Source organism: Salminus brasiliensis, chromosome 9 (assembly GCF_030463535.1).
Source record: "Salminus brasiliensis chromosome 9, fSalBra1.hap2, whole genome shotgun sequence".
Taxonomy (NCBI): Eukaryota; Metazoa; Chordata; class Actinopteri; order Characiformes; family Bryconidae; genus Salminus; species Salminus brasiliensis.
In genome coordinates this window covers 32822476-32849022 of record NC_132886.1, presented here as the reverse complement: position 1 = coordinate 32849022, position 26547 = coordinate 32822476, and the positions used below count along the sequence as shown (strand labels likewise).

At 40.9% G+C, this 26547-nt stretch overlaps 1 protein-coding gene across 3 annotated transcripts in view; it reads right to left on the bottom strand.

Moving 5' to 3' along the window:
- Positions 1–26547, bottom strand: part of tnr (tenascin R (restrictin, janusin)) — a 142087-nt gene that overhangs the window by 18300 nt on the left and 97240 nt on the right. For 2 of the 3 annotated variants that reach the window (XM_072688249.1, XM_072688248.1), the window contains exons 7-15: positions 20468–20737; positions 18722–18925; positions 18094–18183; positions 17462–17725; positions 11449–11715; positions 8822–8941; positions 8592–8735; positions 6409–6528; positions 578–721 (exon numbers count right to left, since the gene is read on the bottom strand). In XM_072688249.1, coding sequence (XP_072544350.1) covers positions 578–721; positions 6409–6528; positions 8592–8735; positions 8822–8941; positions 11449–11715; positions 17462–17725; positions 18094–18183; positions 18722–18925; positions 20468–20737 — 1623 coding nt within the window. The remainder of the gene's footprint in view (positions 1–577; positions 722–6408; positions 6529–8591; positions 8736–8821; positions 8942–11448; positions 11716–17461; positions 17726–18093; positions 18184–18721; positions 18926–20467; positions 20738–26547) is intronic. The other variant, XM_072688250.1, reaches the window with a different exon arrangement.

The window sequence follows — 26547 nt, the reverse complement described above, 5'->3', positions numbered from 1 at the left end:
GAGACCCTCGAACCTCAAAGAGTTGGAGCTCATCACTAAAGATGAATGGGCAAAAATACCAGTGGAGACATGCAAAAAGCTGGTCAGCAATTACAGGAAGCGTCTCATTGCTATAATAGCCAATAAAGGCTTTTCTATTAATTATTGAGAAGGGTATGAATAATTTTGGACATGCCACTTTTTGTTCAAATGTGTATAAAAGCTGAGAAATATTTTTTCCCACAATGATGCCTCTTGTACATCATCGTGTTATCTCCTGGGAGATGCCTGTGTCATTTCCAGGCAAAAATATAATTTCTGGTTAAATAAAAGTAAATTTAAGTCAAACTTTGACTTTGGGGTAGGAATACTTTCGGGCATGACTGTATATATATATATATATATATATATATATATATATATATATATATATATATATATATTTTTTTTTTTTTTTTTTTTTTTTTTTTTTGGAATTTCGGAAACATGAAATTTTAAAGAAAAAACTAAAATGAAAAACTTCAGGAGTGCTAGTGATGCCCCATGCCTACTGCTAGTACCTAGAAGTACATAGGAAGTTAGGAGGCACTTTACTTACGCGTCACAAAGTTGGCGATGACAGTGCCACTGGTGAGAGGGCCCTTGGTGGCGTAGAGAGCGACTGAGTAAGCAGTGCTGGGAATCAACTGACTCAGCTGATAATCCTGTTTATTTCCTTCCACCAGGAATGTGTCTGCTGTGACTGAAGGGAAGAGAGGGAGAAGTATTAAAGCTCAGTCTACAACCACCATGTCACGCCCGCGCCACCGCGCCCGTCCCAAAGGCAATCCTGGGCCGCGGCTCACAGGCGAAAATGAACTCTATGTTAATGAATCATGTCATGTTTAGTCAAAGGAAGGACTTTTATGTTGAAAGGGACTTTTGGGTTGACACCCCTCTTCGCCATTTTGGTTTCTGGTTATGTTTGTCATGTGACTATTCTTTGTTTGGTTAATGTGTTACACCTGTGGGCTGGTGTATTTTAGTAGGGCTAGTGCCAGCTGCCGGTTGCTGAGAATTACTCTTAGTGCACCTCATGCACCCAGGTTATTCAGTTAACGGTAGCAACTCAGGATTCATCGGCCTAGTCTGTAGAGCCCATCCTTGTACAGAGGACTCTTTCTACCTAGCTAGCTAAGCAGGGAAAGCTAACTAGCTAGGCAGTTCTCGTCTCAGGATCCATTAGGGAGCTACTGCAGGTCTGCGGCGATCTCTCTCCAGGCTTCATAGGTTCAGTGAGCTTGGGTCCAGGAGCTCCGGGAGTGAGCGACTCTCCAGCTCGTTTCAGCAGGTAGCTCTCCTCTCCGTTGGACTGGATCAGTCATCTAGGTTTGGTGGCTGACTCCTCATGCCCTCAAGTCTTGTAAGTTCAACGCGCCTGACTAGCGCTACTCTTTCTGTCTTAGTTTTTAGTTTCCCCCAGGCTCGGCTTGGAAGTTTGTTTCAGAGTAGCGATATTGGTTCAGCCCTGGCAGCTAGCACAGCCCTAGTGCTTCGCCAGCCCCAGGTGTATTCTTTGGTTTTGCCCAGTATTGTTTGTCATGATTTTGTTAAGTTATTCCTTATCCCTTGTAATCGTTGGTGCATTTCTGTTATGCTTATGGTTTATTGTTATCAATAAACTCCTCGCTTTGGTCCATCCCCTGCGAGTGTTCTCCTGTCATTGTCAGACCGAGTGGATCATGACAGAATTCTCGGCCGACCGCCTCCGAACAGCGTGGATGGACGCCCTGAATCAAGCTGTTCGCGCCCAAGGTCAATTCTTGGGGCAACAGCAGCACACTTTGAAGAGTGTGTCCGATACTGTTGGTCAACTGGTGCAGCAACAGGCAGACCAACAGCAACAGGTCACCCAACTAGTGGGTGGCATCCAGGGGCTCGCAAAACTGGTGCAGACTTCGCTGGAGCCCACTAGTCCTCCCAGCCCTGTTACGATTTCCCCTAGCCCGTATCCTGTTGGAAAACCGGATGCGTACCATGGCGATCCAGAGCTTTGCAAGGGGTTCTTGCTACAGTGTGCGGTTTTCTTTAATAATCACCCAACCGGCACTGACCAGGCGAAGATCGCCTTTCTCATATCCACTGGGCCACCTGGGAGGACCTCAGTGAGAAGCCCTTCTCGGACTACTTGAAGCAGTTCAAGGCCACCGCCTTGAACTGCTTCAAGTAGTCCGAGAAGGGCTTCTGTCATGATCCACTTGGTCTGACAATGACAGGAGAACACTCGCAGGGGATGGACCAAAACGAGGAGTTTATTGATAACAATAAACCGTAAGCATAACAGAAATGCAGCAACGATTACAAGGGATAAGGAATAACTTAACAAAAACGGTGACAAACAATACTGGGCAAAACCAAAGAACACACCTGGGGCTGGCGAGGCACTAGGGCTGTGCTAGCTGCCGGGGCTGAGCCAATATCGCTACTCTGAAACAAACTTCCAAGCCGAGCCTGGGGAAAACTAAAAACTAAGACAGAGTAGCGCTAGTCAGGCGCGTTGAACTTACAAGACTTGAGGGCATGAGGAGTCAGCCGCCAAACCTAGACGACTGATCCAGTCCGACGGAGAGGAGAGCTACCTGCTACAACACCCCCAAGAGGGGCTCACTAAGGGCAATCTCCTGCTGCGGATGGAGCAAGGCTCCAAGCCGGCAGCCCAGTATGCGCTGGAGTTACGAACGCTAGCCACTGGTAGCGGGTGGAACCAGCCGGCCTTGGTGGCGCTGTTCCGCAATGGAATTAATCCGCATCTGCAGCGGGAGATGGCATGCCAGGGTGAGTCGCTTGAGCTTGACGAGCCTATTGCGCTCGCTATTAGCTTGGCCCCATCTCTTAGTCGCCCTACTAACCCCAGGTTCCCGAAAGCTGGGGGTTCAGCGGACAGGCCTGGAAGGCAGACCGGTCCGGCTGTCCAAAGTAGAGAGCTGCTCGCCGGTTTAGAGGGGCGAACCACCCTGACATCATCAGCAGGAACGACCTGCGAGCCCATGGAAGTGGGCGCCCGGGGCCTCACACAGGAAGAACGCAGTAGACAGAGCTGAGAGGGACTCTGCTACTACTGCAGGGCTGTGGGGCACGGAAGGAAGGCCTGCCCTCAACGACTCCCATTGAAATCCTGCCTATTCACCAATGCGGTGAGTGTGCCCGTCCAGGGACTTGTTTCCCGGTCGATCACATTGCCAGTCAAGGTTTCCTACTAGAGCCAGTCTCTTGTCATTTCAGCACTGATCGACTGTGGAGCGGAGGGCAGCTTCCTGCGAGCTGACCTCGCGCAGCATCTGCGGATCCCGACCGTGCCGCTCCCGAAGCCCCTCTGCGTCACCACCCTGGACGGACAGCCCATGGGTCTTCGGCCCATCACTCACCGAGGGATTTCGTCTCGCCGTGAGCTTCCTCCACCAGGAAGTGCCGTCCCTGCTGGTTCTACCTGTCTCCGAGCATGAGATGATGCTAGGTTTGCCCTGGTTGAGCCAGCATAACCCCCCATATCTCCTGGCCTGAACGGGAGATTACATCCTGGTCCCCTTATTGCCAGGACAAGTGCCTTAACCTAGCTCCCCTTAGGGTCATGTCTACCTCCGTAGAGAGCCCCGAACCCGAAAACATGGTAGTCCTGCCACCGGAGTATAATGATATGCGAGATGTGTTCAGTAAGTCCAGTGCCGCTAAGCTTCCCCCCCATCGTTCTTACGATTGTGCCATAAATCCGGTAGAAGGGGCCACTTTACCTAAAGCCAGGATCTACCCCCTTACAGGGGAAGAAGAGAGGGCAATGGAGGACTACATTACAGAGGCCCTAGCTCAGGGATACATCACTCCGTCCAAGTCTCCGGTGGCTTCAGGGTTCTTTTTCATCAGGAAGAAGGGGGGTGGGTTAAGGCCATGTATAGATTATCGGGCACTCAACGACATCACCAATAGGTACCTGTTTCCTATGCCGTTGGTGCCTTCCGCCCACGAGCAGCTGCGGGGAGCCCGGATATTCACGAAATTGGATCTCTGCACTGCAGATGAGGGAGAGGCCGCTCCAGCATCCATCCTGCCGTCGGGTGTCACCATTGCGACAATTCAGTGGGACCTGGATACTGAGCTAGACAAGGCCCTCAAATGCACCACCGTGCCCCCATCATGCCCTGTGGACAAGGTCTACATCCCGGGGGCTTTCCGGGAGAAGCTCATCAGTTGGGCTCACGGTTCTCCGGCATCGGGTCATCCAGGTGAGGCCCGCCCGTACTATCTGCTCTCTCCCAAATATTGGTGGGAGGGGATGAGGGCAGATATACATCGGGTAGTGGCATCATGCAGTGAGTGTGCTCAATGTAAAACCACGAAGACGCTCCCGTCGGGGAAGCTCATGCCACTAACCGTTCCTGAACGTCTGTGGTCTCACCTGGCTGTCGACTTCATTACTGACCTGCCTATGTCTGAGGGGCACACGGTGGTGGTGATGGTAGTGGACCGTTTCTCAAGGGGGGGTTAGGTTCATACCATTCTCTGCATTGCCCTCAGCAATGCAGACTGCTCAAGCCTTGGTAGACCATGTCCTCCGGAATTTCGGGATTCCGGAGGACATAGTATCTGACTGGGGGGCCCAGAGTGTAAGTCTGTCCTTGGGTTATCACCCTCAGTCTAACGGCCAGTGCGAGCGCACTAACCAGGAGCTGGGGAAGTTCCTACGTCTGTACTGCCATGACTACCCCAGCGACTGGTCCCGGTATCTGGTCTGGGCCGAGATGGCCCAGAACTCGCTGAGGTGCGCAACCACTGGCCTGACCCCATACCTAGGCTACCAGCCTCCGCTGGCCCCCTGGACTGCCACGGAGACCCAAGTCCCAGCAGTGGATGCTTGGATGCGTCGCAGCGAAGCGGTCTGGACCGGAGCCCACCAGCACATCCAGATGTTCCTGTGATGCTACAAGGCCCAAGCGGACCAGAAGAGAGGGGAGACTATGACATACCAACCAGGTGACCGGGTCTGGTTGGCCATGAAGGACCTCCGAACGAGTCTCCCTTCACACAAACTAAAAGTTAAGTACTCTGATCCTTATGTAATAGAAAAAAGAATCAACTAAGTTGCATATCATATCCGACTACCCCCACAGTCTTTATTCACCCGGTTTTCCATGTGTCTCAGCTCAAGCCCGTGGTACCTGGACCCCTGGACGAGGCCACCCCGGAGGACACGCCGCCGGAACCAGTGGAGATCGAGGGGACCCCCACCTACACGGTTCGACGAGTGCTGGACTCTCGAAGGCGTGGGGGTCGATTGCAGTACCTGCTCGACTGGGAGGGGTTTGGTCCAGAGGAACGCTCCTGGGAACCGGCTGATCATGTCCTGGACCCTACGTTGGTCCGGGAATTCCACGAAAGGTTTCAGAGTAAGCCGATTCATCGATCTGGTCTGTAGAGTCCATCCTCGTACAGAGGACTCTTTCTACCTAGCTAGCTTAGCAGGGAAAGCTAACTAACTAGGCAGTTCTCGTCTCAGGGTCCATTAGGGAGCTACTGCAGGTCTGCGGCGATCTCTCGCCAGGCTTCATAGGTTCAGCAAGCTTGGGTCCAGGAGCTCCGGGAGTGAGCGACTCTCCAGCTCGTTTCAGCAGGTAGCTCTCTCTCCGTCGGACTGGATCAGTCGTCTAGGTTTGGCGTCTGACTCCTCATGCCCTCAAGTATTGTAAGTTCAACGCGCCTGACTAGCGCTACTCTTTCTGTCTTAGTTTTTAGTTTTCCCCAGGCTCTGCTTGGAAGTTTGTTTCAGAGTAGCGAAAGAGCACAGCCCTAGTGCCTCACCAGCCCCTGGTGTGTTCTTTGGTTTTGCTCAGTGTTGTCATGGTTTTGTTAAGTTATTCCTTATCCCTTGTAATTGTTTCATTTCTGTTTTGTTTACGGTTTATTGTTATCACTCCTCGCTTTGGTCCATCCAATGGATCATGACACACCACAACCAATAAGATGTGTTTCTCTAGTCAGTTTAACGCAAGTCACATACTGCTTGTACACTTTGTATGGTTTATGATATATAAATATGCAGTGTTTGTTTTTTTGTTTGTTTTTTTTTACAAAAGGATAAACATTTTTGTCTAAGAATTTGGTGACTGATTTTTTTTTTTTTACAATTCTCAGAGTCTGTATTTTACTGCATAATTAAAAATCAAGCATGTACATCATCCAAAAATACTGAAACAGCTGAAAGTCCATAGTCTGTGATGAACCCTCAAGTAAATTTAAAAAAAGACTCTTGTGCAGTGAGTCAATACTACCCTGGCATCAAACACTGCAGAGCAATTATTTGTGCTGGTATTGACACAAGCCTGCAGGCTGAGAGAAGCTTCTCTCTTGTAGTCTCTCGCTCGTTCTTTTTTTCAGGATGCTGATGTGCTGATGTCCTACCCTGATTGCGGGTAAGCGTAAGTACATAGTTGTCCACACTGGAGAGTGGTGGGGTCCAGCGCAGCAGCGCCCCCTGAGGGGTGACATTCAGTGCGGTCAGCTCCATTGGCATGTCCATGGCTGCAGGAAAAAAGCAGTTTCAGAAGAGTTTCCAAAAAAAGAAAACACACACACAAAAAATACCCAGATCAAAAAAACCCCATTGAAAGCACAGTGCTGGATGATTGGCAGCAGTCTAACATTTCCCTATGATTTTTTTTTTTGTGTGAGAGGTTTTATAGAAGGTATAAAAATAGTCTAGCTCTGTAGGTTGAAGGTAATTTGTTTTGATGATCTGCCTGAAGATCACAATTTCCTTAATTAGCTGAGAATGGGAAAAATGTGCCTACTCCTCAATCTCTAACATGCCACCATAAAAGTGGATAATTAGAACTGCTTTTTTTATTGAAAACTTCCTGATTTTCTTCCTTTTACCGGTAGACAAATGCCACATTTTCAAATTATTTGGTCAATTCAGTTAAACTGCCAATCCTGTTATAATTACGAGCAAAGTAAAAAAAAAAAAAAAAATTTTTGCATTGCTGACAAAATGGTTCAGGGTAGAGGTCTTCATAACGTAAAAATAACAGAAAATCTACTACATATTTGGCCTAACCTTTGCAGAAGGGCAGTGGTGGATGTTAATGATATGGTAGTGGGTTTGATAATCGGACTCAACTCTGCTCCCCGCATTTTAAAAAATGATTCATTTATTTTTATCCATTCACCCATACATCCACCTTAGCTGCTTGTCCCTGGTCAGGTTAGTGGAGGGTGCCCTACATGGAATAATTGGGTGCAAGGCAGGAATACCCCCTGGCACCAGTAGATCGAAGGGTGTGTTTTTTTTGGTTTTGTAAAATGTCAGAGGGAAAATGTAAGTTCTCATATCCTTCATTATCTTTTAAGGCCTATGGCTATGGCACAATTATTGTGAGGGAAGACCAAGTAATGCAAATTTAAAAGCTTTAAAGCTTTATTCGTATTTTGTCATTGTACAGTGTACACTGTACAGCGAAATGTGTCCTCCGCATTTAACCCGTCTGGTAGTGAACACACACACGTGGTAGGGGCAGTGAGTACACACACACACCCAGAGTGGTGGGCAGCCAACTCCAGCGCCCGGGGAGCAGAGAGGGTAAAGGGCCTTGCTCACAGGCCCAACATTGGCAGCTTGCCGAGCCCGGGAATCGAACCCACAACCCTGTTATCGATATCCCAGCGCTCTAACCGCTGAGCCACCACTGCCCACCACTGCCCCATTAGTCTGACTCTTCAACTTTGTCCCAACAATAAGCAGCCACTGGCCCATCTATGCAGCTGCCTAGCACTCTGAACATTAAAATAACTAATGGACACAAAGCAGGATGAGCCTGTAAGAAGACAGCAAAGCAATTTCAGTTTTAAGAATGTAATTAAGAAATGGCTGTTAACAGGAACAGTGGAAGTCAAGTTAAGACCTAAAAACGGTGAGAACCACACAATCCTGTTAGAAATGTAAATCAAATCTGTTTTAAGGTAAAAGACAAAAAAATACAGGAAGGTTTAGCTCCGGAGTGGTGGTACACTGTTCTACTGAATCATCAGAGTAAAACCTTTCTTCGTCTTCAAATGCATTTCAAATGCAAACAAGTGGTGAGTAAAACATGTTCACAAAGCAAAGGTATATTAAGAGACAATGGGTGCAGAATATCAGATATTTCAGGAGCAGTACATGATAGGCTAAGCACCTCAACTAAAAACTTTACGAAAGGACGAATGGGCAAAACTTTCTCAAACAAGAAAACAAAAAAAGCTATACAATTTATACTATAAACTATAAACGCCTGTGACAAATGGAATGTCATCAGAATGTAAGTTTGAGTGTCAAGGTGCAGACAGTAATACTGAAGCTCATGGCATGCTCCTCTAGTGTAATGTTTCAAATGCTATAACCTAAGAAATACAGAAAAAGTAAATTAATGAAATGTTAAACCTATAGAATGATGGATCTTTAAAAGTATTTTTTTTATTTCCTATTCCCTTAAACACTGGTTTTAACTTAGATAATCAAGGTAAACTTGTACACTCCAGAACTCCTACACTATACTGTATGTCTAATTCAATCTGTAATCCCTGACCACTGAAAAACAATCTGCATGTACCTGTGAAAACGCTGGTGCTGATGACTCTGCTCTCCTGGCTTCCACGCACAGCATTTAGTTTGATTTCATATTCTGTTGCCGGATAGAGGCTGGTCAGAGTGTAGTTAGTTGCCTCCTTGTCAATTACCACACTGTCAACTCGACCTGTAACATGACAAACAAAAGATCTTAAGTTTCTCAGAGGCTTTGAAGTAGGTTTTTTACTGAAGGTGGACTGCGAAGGACAGTACCTTTAGCAGACTGGTAGGACATTTTGTAGTAATTAAAAGGAGCGAGTGGCTGAATCCATGATATGGTCACAGAGTCGTCTGTGACATATGACACTGTCATCTCCCTGGGAGGGTCCATACCTACAGAAGAGTCAATCAACACATTAACACATGATTTAATACATTTAATACATCAGTATAATCTTTTGGACTGTTGAACAGTGCTCATGGTAATTTCAGCACATTCCAAAACCTTGTGGAAAGTCTTTCCAGAAGAGTTATAGCTGTTATAGCTGCAAAGGGTGGTCAATCATATTAAACCCTATGGATGTTTATATGCGTGCGAAGGCAGACGAGCAAATACTTTTGGCAATATAGTGTATGTTTATTTTTTTGCCTATTTTTGAAATTGGAATTATTAGCCTATTTATGAAAAAAATTAAACTGATTTTAATTACATAATGTATCTTCAATGTGTACATGTTGCACCAAGAAACAGGTGCTGGCAATACAGAAATCACAAGTTCAACTAGTTTAAATGGAGAAATGGTGACTGTGTAGCACACTAACATGGAGAAAACAAAGAAGAGCAAAAACGTGTCTGAGGACGTGTCTGGGGATGTAACCAAAATTGCAAAAACGTATAGACAGTCTCAAGGCTATAAGTTCATCTCCAGAGATCTTTATGTGTCCACTGTGCCCAACATCATTAAGAAGTTTGTAGCCAATGACACTTGGAAGTGGATGGAAGATTGCAACTAAGAATTGTTCAAATGGTGGCTAAAGAACCTCAATCAACTTCCAAACAAATTCAAGCTGATCTGTGGCTACAACAGTGTCAGCCTGCACCAAGTCAAGTCAAGTCAAGTGTGGGTTTTATTGTCATTTCAACTATATACAGAGTACACAGTGAAACGAAACAACGTTCCTCCAGGACCATGGTGCAACATAGACACAGTGCATACAGAACACAAGTGCAACACAATACAGACAGAGAATAATAAATAATTAGGGGTAGTAATAATTTTTGCCATCTGAATTAAATGATATGCTAAGACAGGAGACCCAATAGGACCCCACTGGGAGAATGTCCTGTGGACAGACGAGACCAAAAAGAGCTTTTTGGTAAAGCACATCATTATACCATTTACAGAAATTAAAATGAAGCCTTCAAAGAAAAGTAAACGGCTTCTACAGTCAAACATGGTGGTGGTCTATAGATGTTTTAAAAGATCTGGAGCAGTTGGCAAAAGAAGATTGGTCCAAAATTCCAACAGAGAGGTAAGAAACTCATTCATGGTTACAGGAAGCAATTGATTTAAATTATTGTGTCCATATTGTTACTCCATATTACCATTTTGTTGTAATATTCAGTAGTGGTGCCAATAATTCTATACAGTACATTGTGTAGAATGATATGAGATTTCTTGTCTGCTAGTTTTCTGAAGCAAACATTAAAAATAAACATATAAGTACCAAAACAATTATAATGTCAGTGTTTGGTAATGAATGAATGAGTGATGTAGTTGAGTAGAATGAGTAATTGATTAGCAAAGACGTGTGGTGTTTTAAGTCAAGTCAAGTTAGATTTATGTGTATAGGGCTTTTTACAAACCATCTATACTGTTTAACTGTTCTGTTCATAATCAGCAGGCAATCTTTCAGCAGGTTGGGCTGGGTGACCATTTACTCTGAGAAGATAAAGAGACAGAGTCGACTCTGGCAGGCCTGACTATAATAGCCTAATTACAAGGAGAGAGCCAGAAGGTAACACAGACATGGGAGCTCCCTGAAACGCTAGCGTTCATCTGCTCCACCGTCCACAAAACTGAGTGATTGCGTGCAAGCAGCGAGACGACAGCTCCAGCATCTCAGTGTACTACATTATACGTGTACTACATTATACATTATATGTGTACAATAAGAGACTATAGCCCTTCTGTTGATGCACAATTAGTCAGCCACTCTATATCAGTCGGTTCTGACCACAGAGCTGTTGACCAGATATGATTTTAAGTGGAGAATGGCTCTCATTACAAAGCTGGAATGAGTGTTTCAGGCACAACAGTGTTGCATAGCCAAATTGAGAGAGTGGTCTACTCCCTTCAAATATTTAGCTACAAGCCACTCTGTGATAAGAAACTGTTGTCTGTACAAATATGCAGATAATGATCTTGAACTGGCATCTAGTACAGCACTGCACTGTGTAAGCTAAACAGTAAGTTAAAAAAGACCAGTAAATCTAGTCCACATCTCATATCATATCATTTATGCCTAGTTAGATGTTACACTTCTTTTCACAAATGTAATACATTTTTCTATTTGCAAACTTTTAAACTCTGCTTTAAGTTTTCAGTGCTCTAGGTCCAAGCCCCTAGAGAGCAAGCAAGAGGTGACAATAGCAAGGAAAAACATCCTCATGGCAAGAGGAAGAAAACTTGATTGGAACCAAGACTCAAAATAGGAATGACATGGCAATGCTAGAACAGCTGCAGCACTCAGAAGCTACAGAGTATATAGTCCTAAACCAACTGGATCCATGTTTACAAAGTAGCATGTTAACCATCATAACAGTTTGTTAGGATACAGCAGCTTTTAATGCATTCACTCTTTTCTTTATCTGAAGAAGAATGATGAATAGACAGTACCTGTGACAACTATGCCCATGACGGGTTGCGAGGCCATGTCTCCATGCGTGGTAACAAGTTTAACGGTGTACTCTCTGGAAGGCAAAAGGCCTGTCAGGATGGCCGTGGTTTTGGACCCGTATAAAATGACTTCAGACTTTTCACTGGAATCTTGGGTACTGTAGGTCAGTCTGAAACTATCAGCAGGTGGGGCAGGGGCACTCCAGGACACGGTCAATGAGTCAGCTGTGATGTCCGAGAAGTACAGCTGGCTCACAGGGCGGAAGCCTGAAATTGAATGAACCATTGACCTCTGAGGTTGTGCATCATGATGATGTGGCAGTCCACCATGTATGCCCAAATAAGGAACTCTGGGTCTAAGCCATTTTGTTTGTGGAAAAACTTAATAGCGGTTTTCAAACTTGCCTAAAAAAAGTGTAATCAAGCAAACAAGCTCATTGGTTGCATTAACCGAATATTGTTCATCACAGGCAAGTATTCCACAGTGGTGGGAAAATAAGGCAGGTGATTTTCTCCAGGTAAAGCCACCGTTTGCAGATCCTGCCTTTAAAAAGCCTTATTGACTCTCAGGGCAAAATGTTCTCTGACTGCACTAGTTATTTCAGTTTCCAGTGTGGCAGCAAAGCACGGGTTAGGCCTGTGTCAGGAAAAGACACAAAACCTAATAACAACTGCTTCCACAATTATCTTCCTTGATGTGTTTGATTATGCACAAAGCAAGAACAACAAAAGGCTTCAGGTTTTTAGTAGTCTCCGCTTTTGCCAAAATAAAAAAAAAAAATTTGGTAAGTGTGGTGTTGACATGTAAAGTGATCAATCTTAATATTTTCTCTCCATACCCTTATAAATCTGTACATCATTAATAGGAATTAAAAAAAAAGTAGTAATAGATAATGATGGGATTATCTTTCCTGTCTGTCAATACTACACACACAGAGAAAGCCTAGAGCAACCACTGAACAAGCTAACACTAACACACTTATTTGACATCACTAATTTGCCCTGACATTTTTTGCTAGCTGCCTACTGCAAAGTTGATTTGTCAATCAACCGACAAATGACATGGGTCATTTTTGTGAGATTTCCAATCTTCTGATGTTATTTCAATACACAAAAGTGGCTTAGACTCAGGCCTCATCAAGATGTGAATGGTGAACTACAAGATGACAACACGTCCTCAAAGATCGCTGGCAACTATGAAGAAGAAACTCTTTGCTGATCTGTGAATCTTCTCAGAGAAGCAGAATGAATTATGCTGAATGAATGTCACGGCAGAGAGAATGCAAAGTTGGCACAGAAGGTGGATGGCATCTTTCACTGAGTAGATGAGGGATTTTTAAGAAAAGAAGAATATGGAGATGAAATGAAATGACAGCAAAAAGTTGATATAAGTCTTCGTGGCCATGCCAAAAAAGGAAAAAATCGTAGTTGATGACTGGGCAAGTCTGGCAGGTAAATTAGGTTTTGATGTGTAAATGATTTGATTTGTTAAGAAAAAAACAGGGCTAGATGGTAGCATAACCATTCAGAAGAATTAACAGGATTGAAATGCCAAGAAAGCACAGTATTTTTACAGTAGATTACACAGATCAAGAATATTACACAGATCAAGTATTAGAACAATACATTGATTTATCATTATCATACTATGCATAATTTTATTTAGTTGTTTTATTTATCATACATAATGTATAATCAATATACCCTAACTGAATGATTTTTATGAAAACCAGTGGACTTATCTCTGCTGGTAAAAGAAACACATGGAAAAAAGTGAGTAGCCAGCTAAAAGGAATAGTTCAGCAAAAAGGTGTACGTTTTGTATGAAATGAAGTCACATATACAGTAGTAGAATTGTATTATTTTGATAGAGAGATATACAGTGTGTTATAAAGGGCCACAATCACACAGAGAAAATATTTCATTCAATGTGGTTTGATGCAAGTTTGTGAATATTTAGCCACATATTTTGCATAATGCAAATTAATATTTACAAATGTACATTACTTCTAAGCTACATCATTTTTTTAGTTCCAGTGCAAAACAAAAGAAGCATTCTTTAGACAATGACTGGAAAAAAAGTTGCTTTGTCGTCTCATGATGAATATGTGTTTGGCTTTTTTGAAGGCAAAATACACCAGCAATGACACCATGGAGAAAGACTGAAGAAGTCTGTTTGCGGACATTTACAATAAAGATTGAATGCTTTATAATAACTTAATACTCAATACTCAACTCACTCAATAGCAAGTCATTAAAATAAACTAAATAAAAATGAACTAATAACCATTATTAGATGTGAACAAACAATAAGTTCATTGGAGTTTAAGAAAGGTACAAGTGTTAACACAGTTGGTTCCACAAGTATTTGGACAGTGACATTTTTAATATTTTGTTGTATATAAATATATTTTTGTAATTGCTTTTCAGCTTTCAGTTGCGAGTCTTTCTGTGTTCATTTTTGTCTTACAGTAAGTAAAAAGCATGCTCAATTGTATTGAGGTCAGGTGACATTCTGCCATTTGAGAACACTGAATTTCTGAGCCTTAAGAATCTTTTGGGTTGCTTTCACAGTATGTTTGATTCATGACCCATGCACACTGTAAAGTGTCATCATCTTCCCAGCATGACTGGATCTGAGCAGAAAGTGCAGATCTATACACTTCAGAATTCATCCTGCTGCACACATGGACAAAATTGTTGGTATCCCTCGGTTAATAAAAGAAAAACCCACAATGGTCACAGAAATAACTTGCTATGAAAATTAACCAATGAAAGTCAGATATTGCTTTTCAACCATGCTTCAACATAATTATTTAAAAATATACTGAAACAGGCCTGGAGAGAAATGATGGTACCCTTAACTTAATATTTTGTGGCAATCACTGCAATCAAACGATTCCTGTAACTGTCAATGAAACTTCTGCACCTCTCAGCAGGCATTTTGGCCCACTCCTCATGAGCAAACTGCTCCAGTTGTCTCAGGTTTGAAGGGTGCCTTTTCCAGATGGCATGTTTCAGCCCCTCCGAAGATGCTCAATAGGATTTAGGTCAGGGCTCATAGAAGGCCTCTTCAGAATAGTCCAACGTTTTCCTCTTAGCCATTCTTGGGTGTTTTTGGCTGTGTGTTTTGGGTCATTATCCTGTTGCAAGACCCATGACCTGCGACTGAGACCAAGCTTTCTGACACTGGGCAGCACATTTCTCTCTAGAATCCCTTGATAGCCTTGAGATTTAATTGTACCCTGCACAGATTCAAGACACCCTGTGCCAGATGCAGCAAAGCAGCCCCAGAACATAACAGAGTCTCCTCCATGTTTCACAGTAGGGACAGTGTTCTTTTCTTGATATGCTTCATTTTTCCATCTGTGAACATAAAGCTGATGTGCCTTGGAAAAAAGTTTTGTCTTATCTGTCCATAGGACATTCTCCCAGAAGCTTTGGGGCTTGTCAACATGCAGGCAAATTCCATTGTGGGTTTTTCTTTCATTAACCAAGGGGTAACAACAATTTTGTCCATGTGTGTAGTTGTTCTGCACCAAAGAAAGATTTCTGCAATCATCAACTTTAGCTGTCCTCCACAGTCTTCCACGCCCTTTGATGTTGCAGGCCATGAAACTGCTTTTCAGTCAATTGTCCGATGAATTTTGAGTCTTTAAAAATGAATGGGCTATGTAAAGAAATGGATGATTTTGTTAACAGGAAGAGTTATATCAATATTTTTCTTAAAGCCCTTGAATTAACACTGAAATAACATCACAATTGCTTCATTACAAAACCAATGTGGTGTACACAGGCCATATTATAAATATTATGTCAATGTAAATAACTCTTCATACAGTTGCTGATGTGTACATGTTATTTTACAACAATCTTTTACTAATACCTGTGTGTAAAATGTCTGGAAAAAGATTGAAAAGTAGAATTTTAACAATGATATGCACTAATCAGCCATAATATTAATATTACATCCTTGTTTATACACACGTTGTCTTTTTAATCAGCCCCACTCACCATATAGAAGCACTTTGTGGTTCTCCATCTGTTCCTCTGCATACTTTATTTCCCTCCTTTACCATATTATTCAATGGACATGAGCCCACAGGACCACCTTAGACAAACATATATCACCACCATGTCAGCGTCACTACAGTGCTGAGAATGATTCACCACCCAAATAATACTTTATGGTGATATATGTTTGTGGTCCATCCAAGTGTTTCTATATTTAATATTTAGACAGTGTTTGTATAAAACAAAGTCCTTGATAACAAATAAAGCTGAAACTAATAAAATAAATACTTTTTTCTATGTGTTTAAAGGTTCACAGATGAGTACACATCAAGCTAGAACTCATTTTTAGAAGTAGTTAGAAACTTATATACAGTCATCACAGACATGAATGTCTTGACAATATTAGGTTTTCAATAATTCATTGAAAACCAATAAATTCAATAAAGACTGTCCTTTTTCTGTGGCAGAATGAGTGTTCAACATACATATGTGTGAGTGACCAACACACGGTACAATGGAAGCTCAGTGCAAAACTGAGCACAATGACTGTCGCTTTATATACGTTTTTTTTTCTTTTTAGCGCACAAATTCGTTTAACTGTTTGTTTCTTGTGGACGTCCACATTTTTTTGGAAAAAAAATATAAGTATCTATGTTAAAGAATAAAGAATGTTAAGTATAGTTCTGGAAATGGTACATTGCACAAAGGGAATGGAATAATAAAGAGACAAGGGCTATTTCAGAATTCTTTAGGCTTACCTCAAACCATCAGCTAGAATGCTGAAACTAAATAAAGGTGGCTGAGGAATGGCAGATAAACCAACAAATTGAACTAACCTCTACTAATTTTGCCAAGAAGAATGGTCAAGTATCTAACCATAAATCTGCTAATAAAATCTTCAAGTGCAACATGCTAAAGGACATTTAACCAATTAGATTTGATGTGCTGTATGTCTAACTGCAACCCTGTATTAAATTAAGTTGTATACTCATTCAACAAAGAATAGTTCAATTGAATCACTGAAAACCCCTATACTGCCATGATATTCTTGTCCATGATGAGTGTATGTACACTCTGGATGCAACTGTATGTATTTATAAGCAGAGAGAAAGCAGTCAGTTGTCCATAGTTTGGTGCAAAGTGGTGCACTGTTGCCTTTTAAGCTTGTTTCAGAGGTGGTTTGGTTACAGGTACATTCATCACCACCCTTCTAAGGCACTAACACCAAGCATGGGCAACATGCACATTTTTTATATATTTAATAGATATTTAAACACATGTATCTTCATTTTAACAATAATAAAATGAGTTACTATAACTTAGCAAATAAAATGAAAAATATTCTGTAAACTGCAAATAATAGAAATGCAATTGTCTTGTGAGTTAAGACACACCCACATTTATTATTACTTTAAATGACTCAATTAAAATCTGGCGCAGCATATCAGTTGCAAATGTTTAGAACATATTTAAAGAGTGTCATATTATTGAAACTTAAGTTTGGTTTGTTCTTAATTTTTAAAGTGAGTGCTATCATCATGTAGGTCCCACAATGACATTTTAGGGCTGTTGGAGACCTCTTTATGCATTTTGCGGTCTGCTCTTGGGCTGAACTTGGATGGCCTGTCCTGGCCATGTTGGCAATTGGATGATTCAGCTTTATATGACCTCCGTCTTTCAATATTGTTAAAATTAAGATCCAATGTCCATATGTTCAAATATGAAAAAAAAGATAACTATTTCCATTGGGTGTCATTTTTCACTGTACCTTCAGTTTTGGACATAGCCAACACAAACAGAATGATTACATTTATTAAATGGGGAGTAAAATTTAATTTTTGCCTATTTATTTCTTTAAAGTATCACTACACCTCTTTCAATATATAATTTGCATGTATGTTGACATACATACTTATCATACTAATAATGCATGGTATCCTATAGCCTACAGTGATAGACCTGCATTATGCATGATATCCACAGGACTACAGCAAGTTACCTGTGAAAGCATCGATCGTGGCAGCGGAGCTTTGCTGCCTGCCCCTCTGGGCTGTGACTGTGATGGTGTATTCTGTGCCTGGCTCCAAGCCACTTAGTATGGTTCTGTTTATGTCTTTGGGCACGGTCACCTCAGTAGTCACTCCACTGGCTGAGGTGTAAGTCACCCTGTAGTGATCTATGGGTCCCTGGACCATGCCCCAGAGCAAAGAGATAGTATTCTCTGTGGAATCAGTAATCATCAAGTCCATAGGAATATCCAAACCTGCAGAAAAGAAAATACAAATCAGGCTTAGGATGTGGAATGACCACCTGCTCTGAAAAAGGGAATACCTTGAATTTCTGTGATTAAAATGTGCACATTTTTAGTACATTAATTAAATTAAGATTTAACTTTATGTTTTAAATATAAGATTTGTTTTGGGGTCTACTCATGTATTTTATTTGTATTGTATTGTATTAATTTGAATAGTAAATATCTAATATTATCCAAATAAGTTGGATTCACATTCACACAAACACAGAAAAAAAACTTTATAAACATTATTAATGATTATAAATTATTTGTTATAATTTTATTATATGCTAGCATTTTCTGAGAGCTGAGTTTAATCTGATCTTCGCATTGCTTACCCGTCCTGGCATTCATCGTGGCTGGGACGCTTTGGTTGGTGCCAAGAATGGCTGATATCCCAATGCCATATTCTGTACCAGGCTGCAGGTCTGAGAAGGGAAAGAGAGGGTGATTGAGAAATAGGTAGGCAGGTAGGTAGGTTGGTAGGTAGGTAGGTAGGCAGGTAGGTGGGTAGGTGGATAGGTAGGTAGGTGGGTAGGTAGATGGATGGATGGATGGATGGATGGATACATTTTGAGTAATTGAAAGTGGTTTCCGGCAGGTGGTACATTTCAGGCCTGGCCATAAAAAACAAACCTGTCCAGGACTCCAATATGTTCTCTTTTCAAACTATGCTAGCATTAACAAAAGTATGTATAATCAGTGTCTAAAAACTAAATTGGTTAAGGGACACTTAAAAGATTCTTTCAAAATCCTTTTAAAAATTGAACATGCCATGATTTTCTTTTCAGTTTAGACTGTAATTTTTATAGGAAGAGCTATGAGGTAAAAAAGAAAAAGAAAAACTCGACACAACCTCTTGTTGCAATGCAGGAACACATCAGCACACTTACCATTTCAGCTGTTTAAGCTACCCTTTTGTTCTGTTTTTCCGCACCATGAAAACAGTACTATGGTTAGGCTCACCGATGAGAGTGGTTTTAGTGGTGGCCCCTTCGTCACGTGGGACAACAACCTTGTCATATTGGTCTCCGGCCAAAGTGCTGTAGACCACATGATAGCCCTCCACATCTGCCTCGCTGTTGTCCCACTCCAGCTCCAACGTGGTCGAGGTCTGTTCAAGCACCCGTAGGTTCTTGGGTGCATCAATCTCTGAGAAAAACGAAAGAACTGAAAATGGTTGGGCTACTCAGACCGGTCATCAGAGGTTTGACGCATTATGCATGTTTTCTTGTTTACAGTGCAGCTTACAGCATGTGTAAAAATGTTCAGCTAGAAAACAATGTACAGGCTATTATGGTTAATAACCAAAATGCACATCTCTTTGTTCCCCATATCTTGATAATCTATTTTCCTTTTCAGATTGTCCCTTACAACCTGCTTAAAAATACAGTAATACAAATCCAAAATCTCTAATTTGTTTACTAAAGCTTATTTTTTACTAATTTCCTTGAATGTAATTCAGTTTGTTTTGGGAACCATTGTAATTATGAAGGCTCAGACATATAGATGATTACAGCCTTTTAGAGTAATGGTTGCAAGATTTGTGAGTGGGGTAGTTCTGAACTGTGACAGACTGTATTATTAATTGTAGTTGGCCATAGCAAAGATATTAAAACCAATCCAACTCCAGATTGATTAGCCTGGTGCTAATGAGGTTTGTATACAGATTTGTAAATGGGTGCAGATGTCTCTGCATTCTTTTAATGTCACAATAACAGAAATACACAAATAAAACATAAATAGTAACATCCAACCAACCACATGGGGAACCCCAGCAACTACTTGGCAACACCTGGGCAACCACCTCAGATGCAACAGCATCTGCCTAGTAACTATAAACAATACCCTAGCAACTACTAAGAAATACCACAGCAACAACCAAAAATACTTTATCAACCACATAGCATAGGTACCATCCAACAACCATGGAAACCACTTGGGATACCATTACAATCACTTATTACCTATCTAAAACCTATCTGAAAACCACTCAGCAACACAACAGAATCTACTAAGGATACGGTACTGTGACACCACCTACAGCAACCATCTAGCAACACCTTAGTGATAAACTAGCAACACCAAATCAACCACTTACCATAGCACTTATCTAGCAACCATCATTAGCAACACAATAGTAAGCACGCCCATGCTAAGCCCTGTCCAACAACGAAAGCAGCTACTATACAGATCACGCAAGCATTATAACTTGAACTTGGAGCAAAAGTGGGCTAAACCAAGTCCAAACTGCAGCAGCTCCTCCACCACCTTGCAACTTACAGGACTTACAGGATCCTCTGTAAACATCTTGGTGGCAATTACAGAAGTAATTTAAGTTGCATGTGAGGGATGGATGATTTTTTGGAAATTACAAAATTTCTCTCCTCACAAAATATGTTTTGTAATAACGCAAAAAAGCTAATTAAATCAAAAGAAAAATTAGTAAAAATCATGTAAGGGCAGATGCATGTGTACTCTAGAGATGGATTTGAACTTTTTTATTTTAAGTATTCGGCTGTATTAACTATGTAGCTGCAGAGAAAAACTTTGAACTACAAACATGTCTTGGCTGGCCGACAAAATTTTGGGTATGGGGAATATTGAGTAAATTTAATTTTTTGGCAAAGTTTGGCAATATTAAAGTATTTAGGAAAAATGTAACAGCAGCTGTCAAGCTGGTCATTCTGTTTGTGCCAGACATGTGCTCACCCGTGGTAAACTCAGCAGATATGGATCCACTCTCATTGCCCTTGCGAATTCCGCTGACAGAGACCTCATATCTGGAGCCAGGTCGCAGGACCTGCAGGGAGTACTGGCTCAGAGTGGGCTCCAAGCGGAACGTGGTCTTGGGTCCGTCATCTCCAACTAATCCACAACGCAGGACAATCTGGTCCACTTTAGCCCTGGGTGGTGTCCACTCCACAAATGCCACTGTGTCGGATATGTCACGCACTATAAGCTGGGTTGGTCCATCGATTACTAAGAAATGGATACAAAGAACACATTTTTCCAACAAGGATTTGGATATAGAAACAGAACACATAAAAAATGACAATGCTGTAGATGGTAAAACTTGTACATAAATCTCATTATCTATTATCTCAATATCTCAATATCTGTTCTCAAAATCTCTTTTGCTTGCTATTTTGCAGATACTTTTATAATAAGTTCCAGAAATTGTGTATCAACAATTTTAGGTGTGACATTTTTACTTTTGACAAAAATGTATAATGGGTGGCTCTCCTCTAAATAAGTATGCAAACAACTTTTTACTGAATTCAAAGCCAAAGAAAATGCCTAACTATCTATAAATAAATAAACAAATTTTAAGGTTTACAGCATGGAGAATATAGGAGAATTAACAAAGCTGGCATCTGTGTCATTATGGTGCATGATGGTTCTTTAGGAAAAGGGATTACATATTTGCAGTACAGGTATTTGTAGAAAAGATATATGCTTCATACTCTGTGCTGGAACTCTTTGGATGATTAAATGTCACAATGAATAAGGAGCTAAAAAGCATATCCATCTCCCAAAGTACCATTAAAAACAGGTAAGGGAACTTAGATATAAAACTGTTCTAAGCTACCATTACACACAGATTTCATACTCGAGCACCAAACAAAGGCAAGATTTTCTTTCATTGGGTTTTGTTTGAGTCCCCATAATCGCACTTTACAGGGATACTGTGTGATGTCTACAAGAGGCGAAAGACTTCATTTAGTCATTTGCATTTGCTAAGGCCCAAAAAAATGAATAGAAATTATTAGAAATTATTTTGGTAATCCTAATTGATCTAAAACTGGAAAAGTTTATTCTAAATTCAGGTCAGACAATAAAAAAAAACATATGTGTTTTTAAATAGTGTATGTAGTGTAAAGTAGTGTAACTTCTGGTTTCAACTGTATGTGCCACCTGGCCAAACACCTCAATGGTTAATTAGTACCACTTCAATCAGGAAGTAAGAACTATAAAAACACCACAGGTGAGCATGTTTTTTTTTTAAATAATAACAATGGAAGACTTTGCAGTGAGAAGAAGAGGGAGGATGAAAAAAAGAGGGGGAGAAAGAGTGAGAGGATCTATAAAGATGAAGTCATGTGGGATTGCATGAACATCCATTTCCAGTATTCCCTTAAAACAAAGAACAAAAAGCGGTCAATTTTGTGTTATCCAGTACACTAGGAAACAGGCTGGGTTCAACCTAGCAAAGACCAGAGGAAGGGGAAAAAACATCATTGGCCACAGAGCCATTATAGATGTTCCTGGCCAACGTGGTGGGAACACCACAATGTATGTATGATGCAAACCATCAAATAAACAGGTACATTGTAGTATGGGACAATGTAAGCTTTCATTGTGCAGCCCCTGTCCAAACCTGGTTTGCTGACCTCTATTTCTCATGCAATACCTCACACCATACCCACCATTTTTGAACCCCATAGAAGAGCTATTTTCAGCATGGTGGAAATACAACCGCGTAACCCTTTGTGCGCATATCTCTTGTGCAAAGGCATATGATGAAATAGATGTGGGTGCGATTTGGGAATAGACACTCAAGGCACCTCTTCTCCCGATGTCTAGGAAGATATTGCCTGTGATGTGGACAAGGTGTTGCGGCCAGACACAGCTGTTGAGCAAGATGCTGCCTAATTATTTTTCTTGCCTTTTTGTTTTTAGATATATTTTTTCTGCACATTTTTTCCTGTCATTTTTTTTTTGTTTATTGTTATTTTTTTGTGAGCATATTTTATTCACTCCAATGTAAATATATCTGCTGTGCATATGTTGCACTGACTTGTTTGGTGAAAAAAAAAAAAGCACCATGTGTGTTTCAAAGGTAGAAAATTCAGCAAATACAGAAGTATTTGCAGAATTTTCTACCTTTTAAACTATTTCAGTATTATGGCAAAGCTTACTAAAGATGAGAGTGCTTTTCATTATGCCCAACAGTGTGTAGCTGGATAGACAAAAATCTGGTAATATGAATGACATGGAGTTTTTTTGAAAATGCTATATGTAATTTTTGGTTGCAGGGCTTCATTTTGCAGTATATATGAGGTATTTTGCATTTGAGGTGTGTGGTTTTGTACTTTGTACTTTGATAAAACCAGCCTAGTTGTCAACATGGTCAGAGCAGACAACAGCATACACCTTCAACAAATATGACAATACATCATTACAGACAATGTCACATTTTGAAATATCCATTCCGTGAGTTTATCTGCAGTGGGCCATCTGCATCATAAACATCAAGTAAGCGTGAAGCAGATACACAGGGTCCAGTTTCAGCGCAACTCTAAACGGGTGAAGCAACTGCACTTAGCAGGTATGCTATCCTCTCACTGGTACTGTAATCCATTGCCCTGTGCAACATAATATTGAGTATTTTGTGTATTTAATACTGTCAATGCTGTAATGCTTGGTTTCAGAGGGTGATGGAGCTAGATGCAGCTGCTGGGGAAAGTTCCTTTACACTGACAAAGTTGGGCTTTAACCGCAGGGGGGAGGAACATTATACTTTATACATTATGACACTGTGTCATTGTCTGTGTTCCTGGCCAGCGTGGTGGCAAAATCACTCCTATTGAGGAGTTTTTTCAGCATGGAGGAGGAATGTATATGAATGGCAGCCCCACCATTGCATCCAGCTTCTCCAGGCAATAGAGGAGGCCAGTGGTGACACTGATGAGGGAGTGTGCCAGGGGTTAATACGTCACTCCAGACGGTACTTCCCTCACTGTCTGGAAAGGGAGAACACTGCTTGTGATGTAGATGAGGTGTTGTGGCCATACCCAGACAGAAGAAAGTTACAGGCCTATTATATTTGTGTTTCAGTAATGTTCATACCCAAAAAAATAACATTACCCCTGTAATAATTTATATTCTAGTGGCTATGTACTAATTATGGAAAAATTGCCTGTATAAATAAGTATATAATATGAGTATTATGACAGACTGTCACACTGAACACTTAAAAAACAGAAGCTAGTAGTGTTTTTAGTTATTCCATCAGTGTGTAGTCATGGTGTAGAAAAAGTTGTTGATTCTGACCATTCTAGGAGAGCTTTGGGTGAAGTATTCGCTTTGTCCAGAAGTGTAAGATGTTTAGCATATTGTATATGTGGTTTGGCCAGCTGTCTGTTAAGTTTGGACAAAAGAAGTTCCAGAAATTGGAACTCTTAGAACAAATCCTTAAAACGCTGAACTTTTGGATTCTACTCTTCCCTGATCATTTACAAAAGCAGTTGTCTTCACTTGTAGAAAAATGAAGTACTTTAAAACTGTTTTTTTAGGTTCTGCCGAAAAACTAAACTCAGCAGTCACTTTATTAGAAGCACCTAATGTGCAGCTCCTGTATGCTTTTGTATAGTTTGTACACTAGTTGATTGCTCTCAACCTACACACTGCAACAGCAAAATACACCAACTGCTTTATCTATTGTTTTTGTCTGTGACCAATAAAAATAAACTAATATCTAAAAACATGTTGTCCCCTTTGCCTTGATGCAATTTTACACACTATTGTCTTTCTCTCAAACAGATTCATTAGGTGTTACAGTTGCAAGAAAAAGTGAAACCTTTAGAATTTCCTGTATTATAGACAATGTAACTAAACTAATAACACACTCAGTAATGTTGTTCAGGTCTTCAATTAAGCACACTGAGTAAACATCCAAAGGCTAGAAAAAATGTTATCCTCTGTGGAAATTACTTTTCTAAAAGCTAATGGTTTTCTAAAAAGGCAAAAAGTGTTTTAATTAAGGAGATGTGATTGGAAGTGTGAGTTTCACAGGTGCTTAGGCCATTAAATAAAGACACACAAAGCCTAACACCTGACAAATCTGTTCTTTACCAGAAAGAATGGATTATGTGAACCATGCTTTAGAAGAACTCAGAAGACCTAATCAGGACACATAATCCTAAAGAGACTAAAGAGACTTGCAACAGTCCTTAATTTTTCTCTTTTTTCATACAGGATTGATGTATACATCAATCCTGTATGAAAAAAGAGAAAAATTAAGGACTGTTGCAAGTCTCTTTAGGATTATGTGTCCTGTTAAGATCACTCCAGGAGTGCAATGGGCAATGTCAGGTGAATTTGAACCCCAGGGTAAAGCAAATGACCTACAGAAAAGAAGAAACAACTGAACTGAACAAGAACTGTGTACATGAAAGAACTGCAAAGGAAGATGCTGATGTCCAAAAAACTGGGGAACTTGGAAAAATCTTCTGTGGACAGATGAGAAAAAAAGAAGAACTGTTTAACAAAAATGCACAATACAATGTTCCATGGAAAAATAACACTACACAATAACACCAAAACCTCATCCCCACTGTGAAGCATGGTGGAGGGAGAAACAAGATTTAGGGATTCAGGGACTGGAAGTCTTATGATCATTGAGGGAACAATACATTAATAGCAAAACATTTTACAGGGAGAATGTAAGAGCAGCCCTTCATGACTTGCTGGGTGACCAAAACACACATATACATCAACCAAAGAATGACTGAAAAGGAAAATCTGTGTTTTGGAATGGCCAAGTCAGAGTCCTGACCTAACCCTACCAAATTTTGGTGACCTAGTGGTCACAGTGTGGAAGTCATAGTAAATGTTTTCAAAAAAGTAAATATTTCCCTATAAGTCACCCTTGAGTAGAAACACAAGTACATTTTTCTAATAAATGGACAGTGAGTGATCACCTAATACAGGACATTAGAAAACAATATGTGCATTTCTGAGAATTCTAAACAGCCTTTCAAAATATAATTAATTGATTGGGTGAGTTATTAACCTTGTTCTCAGAGGGGGCAGTAAAACAGCTATTTTATAAACAGGTTTAATCAGGTAGGGGAATTGGGGTCAGAAGTCTAGGCTACCCCTGGTCTTTTTCTGACTCAACTTAAAAGTGCTAATTGGACAGTGAGGGACTTTTTCCAGCCTCCTTCATTCTCCATTCATCTTCATCTCTTTACTTTTTAAGTGCCTCCATTTAAGCTGCATTAACAGGCATAGCTCTCAAATGTACTGGATGTGTAAAGTGATTACTTTTACTCTTCTCTCAGTACGCTGGGATTTAAAACAAATGCAGGATGAAATCTCAAAGCAATTAAACAGTAAAGGTCATTAAGAGGGTTTGTGTACTGGGTTATCAGTAGTAATTCCATTTGTTATTTCAAGAAAAGATCCTTCTCATTATTGCCACACTGTAATAGACAACCACTAAACAGGAACACACCTGGGGTCTGGACAGAATCTACACATTCACTGTAAATAATTAAAAGTCAGAAAGTTGTTTTTATAGTTTGGCACGGCCATCTGACAGTCCGTCAGTATGTTCTTCACGCAAGCTTCTAGAGAAAATAGATTTTTGTGCACATAACTAATTAAGTGAGATCAAATTTATCTTTCTTTATCCAATAAGGTCTCTGCACATACCATGTGAAATATTAATGGCCCCATATGCATAATTAATGCACCTTTAATTACAACTGAAGCACGACTGAAATTAATGGCTTTTTCGCTGCAGACACATAGTTTGAATTGTTGGGGAAAAGTTCAATTGAATCTAATCATTCTGTCTGTCAGTGACAGAGCGAGAATTCTCTGGTGAAGTTTACAACAAGTGCATAATTGCTGGCGGACCTGCTCATTCACCAAGGTGACATTTTCCATTAGCTCAAGCAGTGTAACACTTATGACATCTGCCTAATGCACAAACATGCACATGTACTCTATGTAACTCTCTTTCTGTGACTCTCTTTTTCTCTCCTCTCTCTTTTACGCTC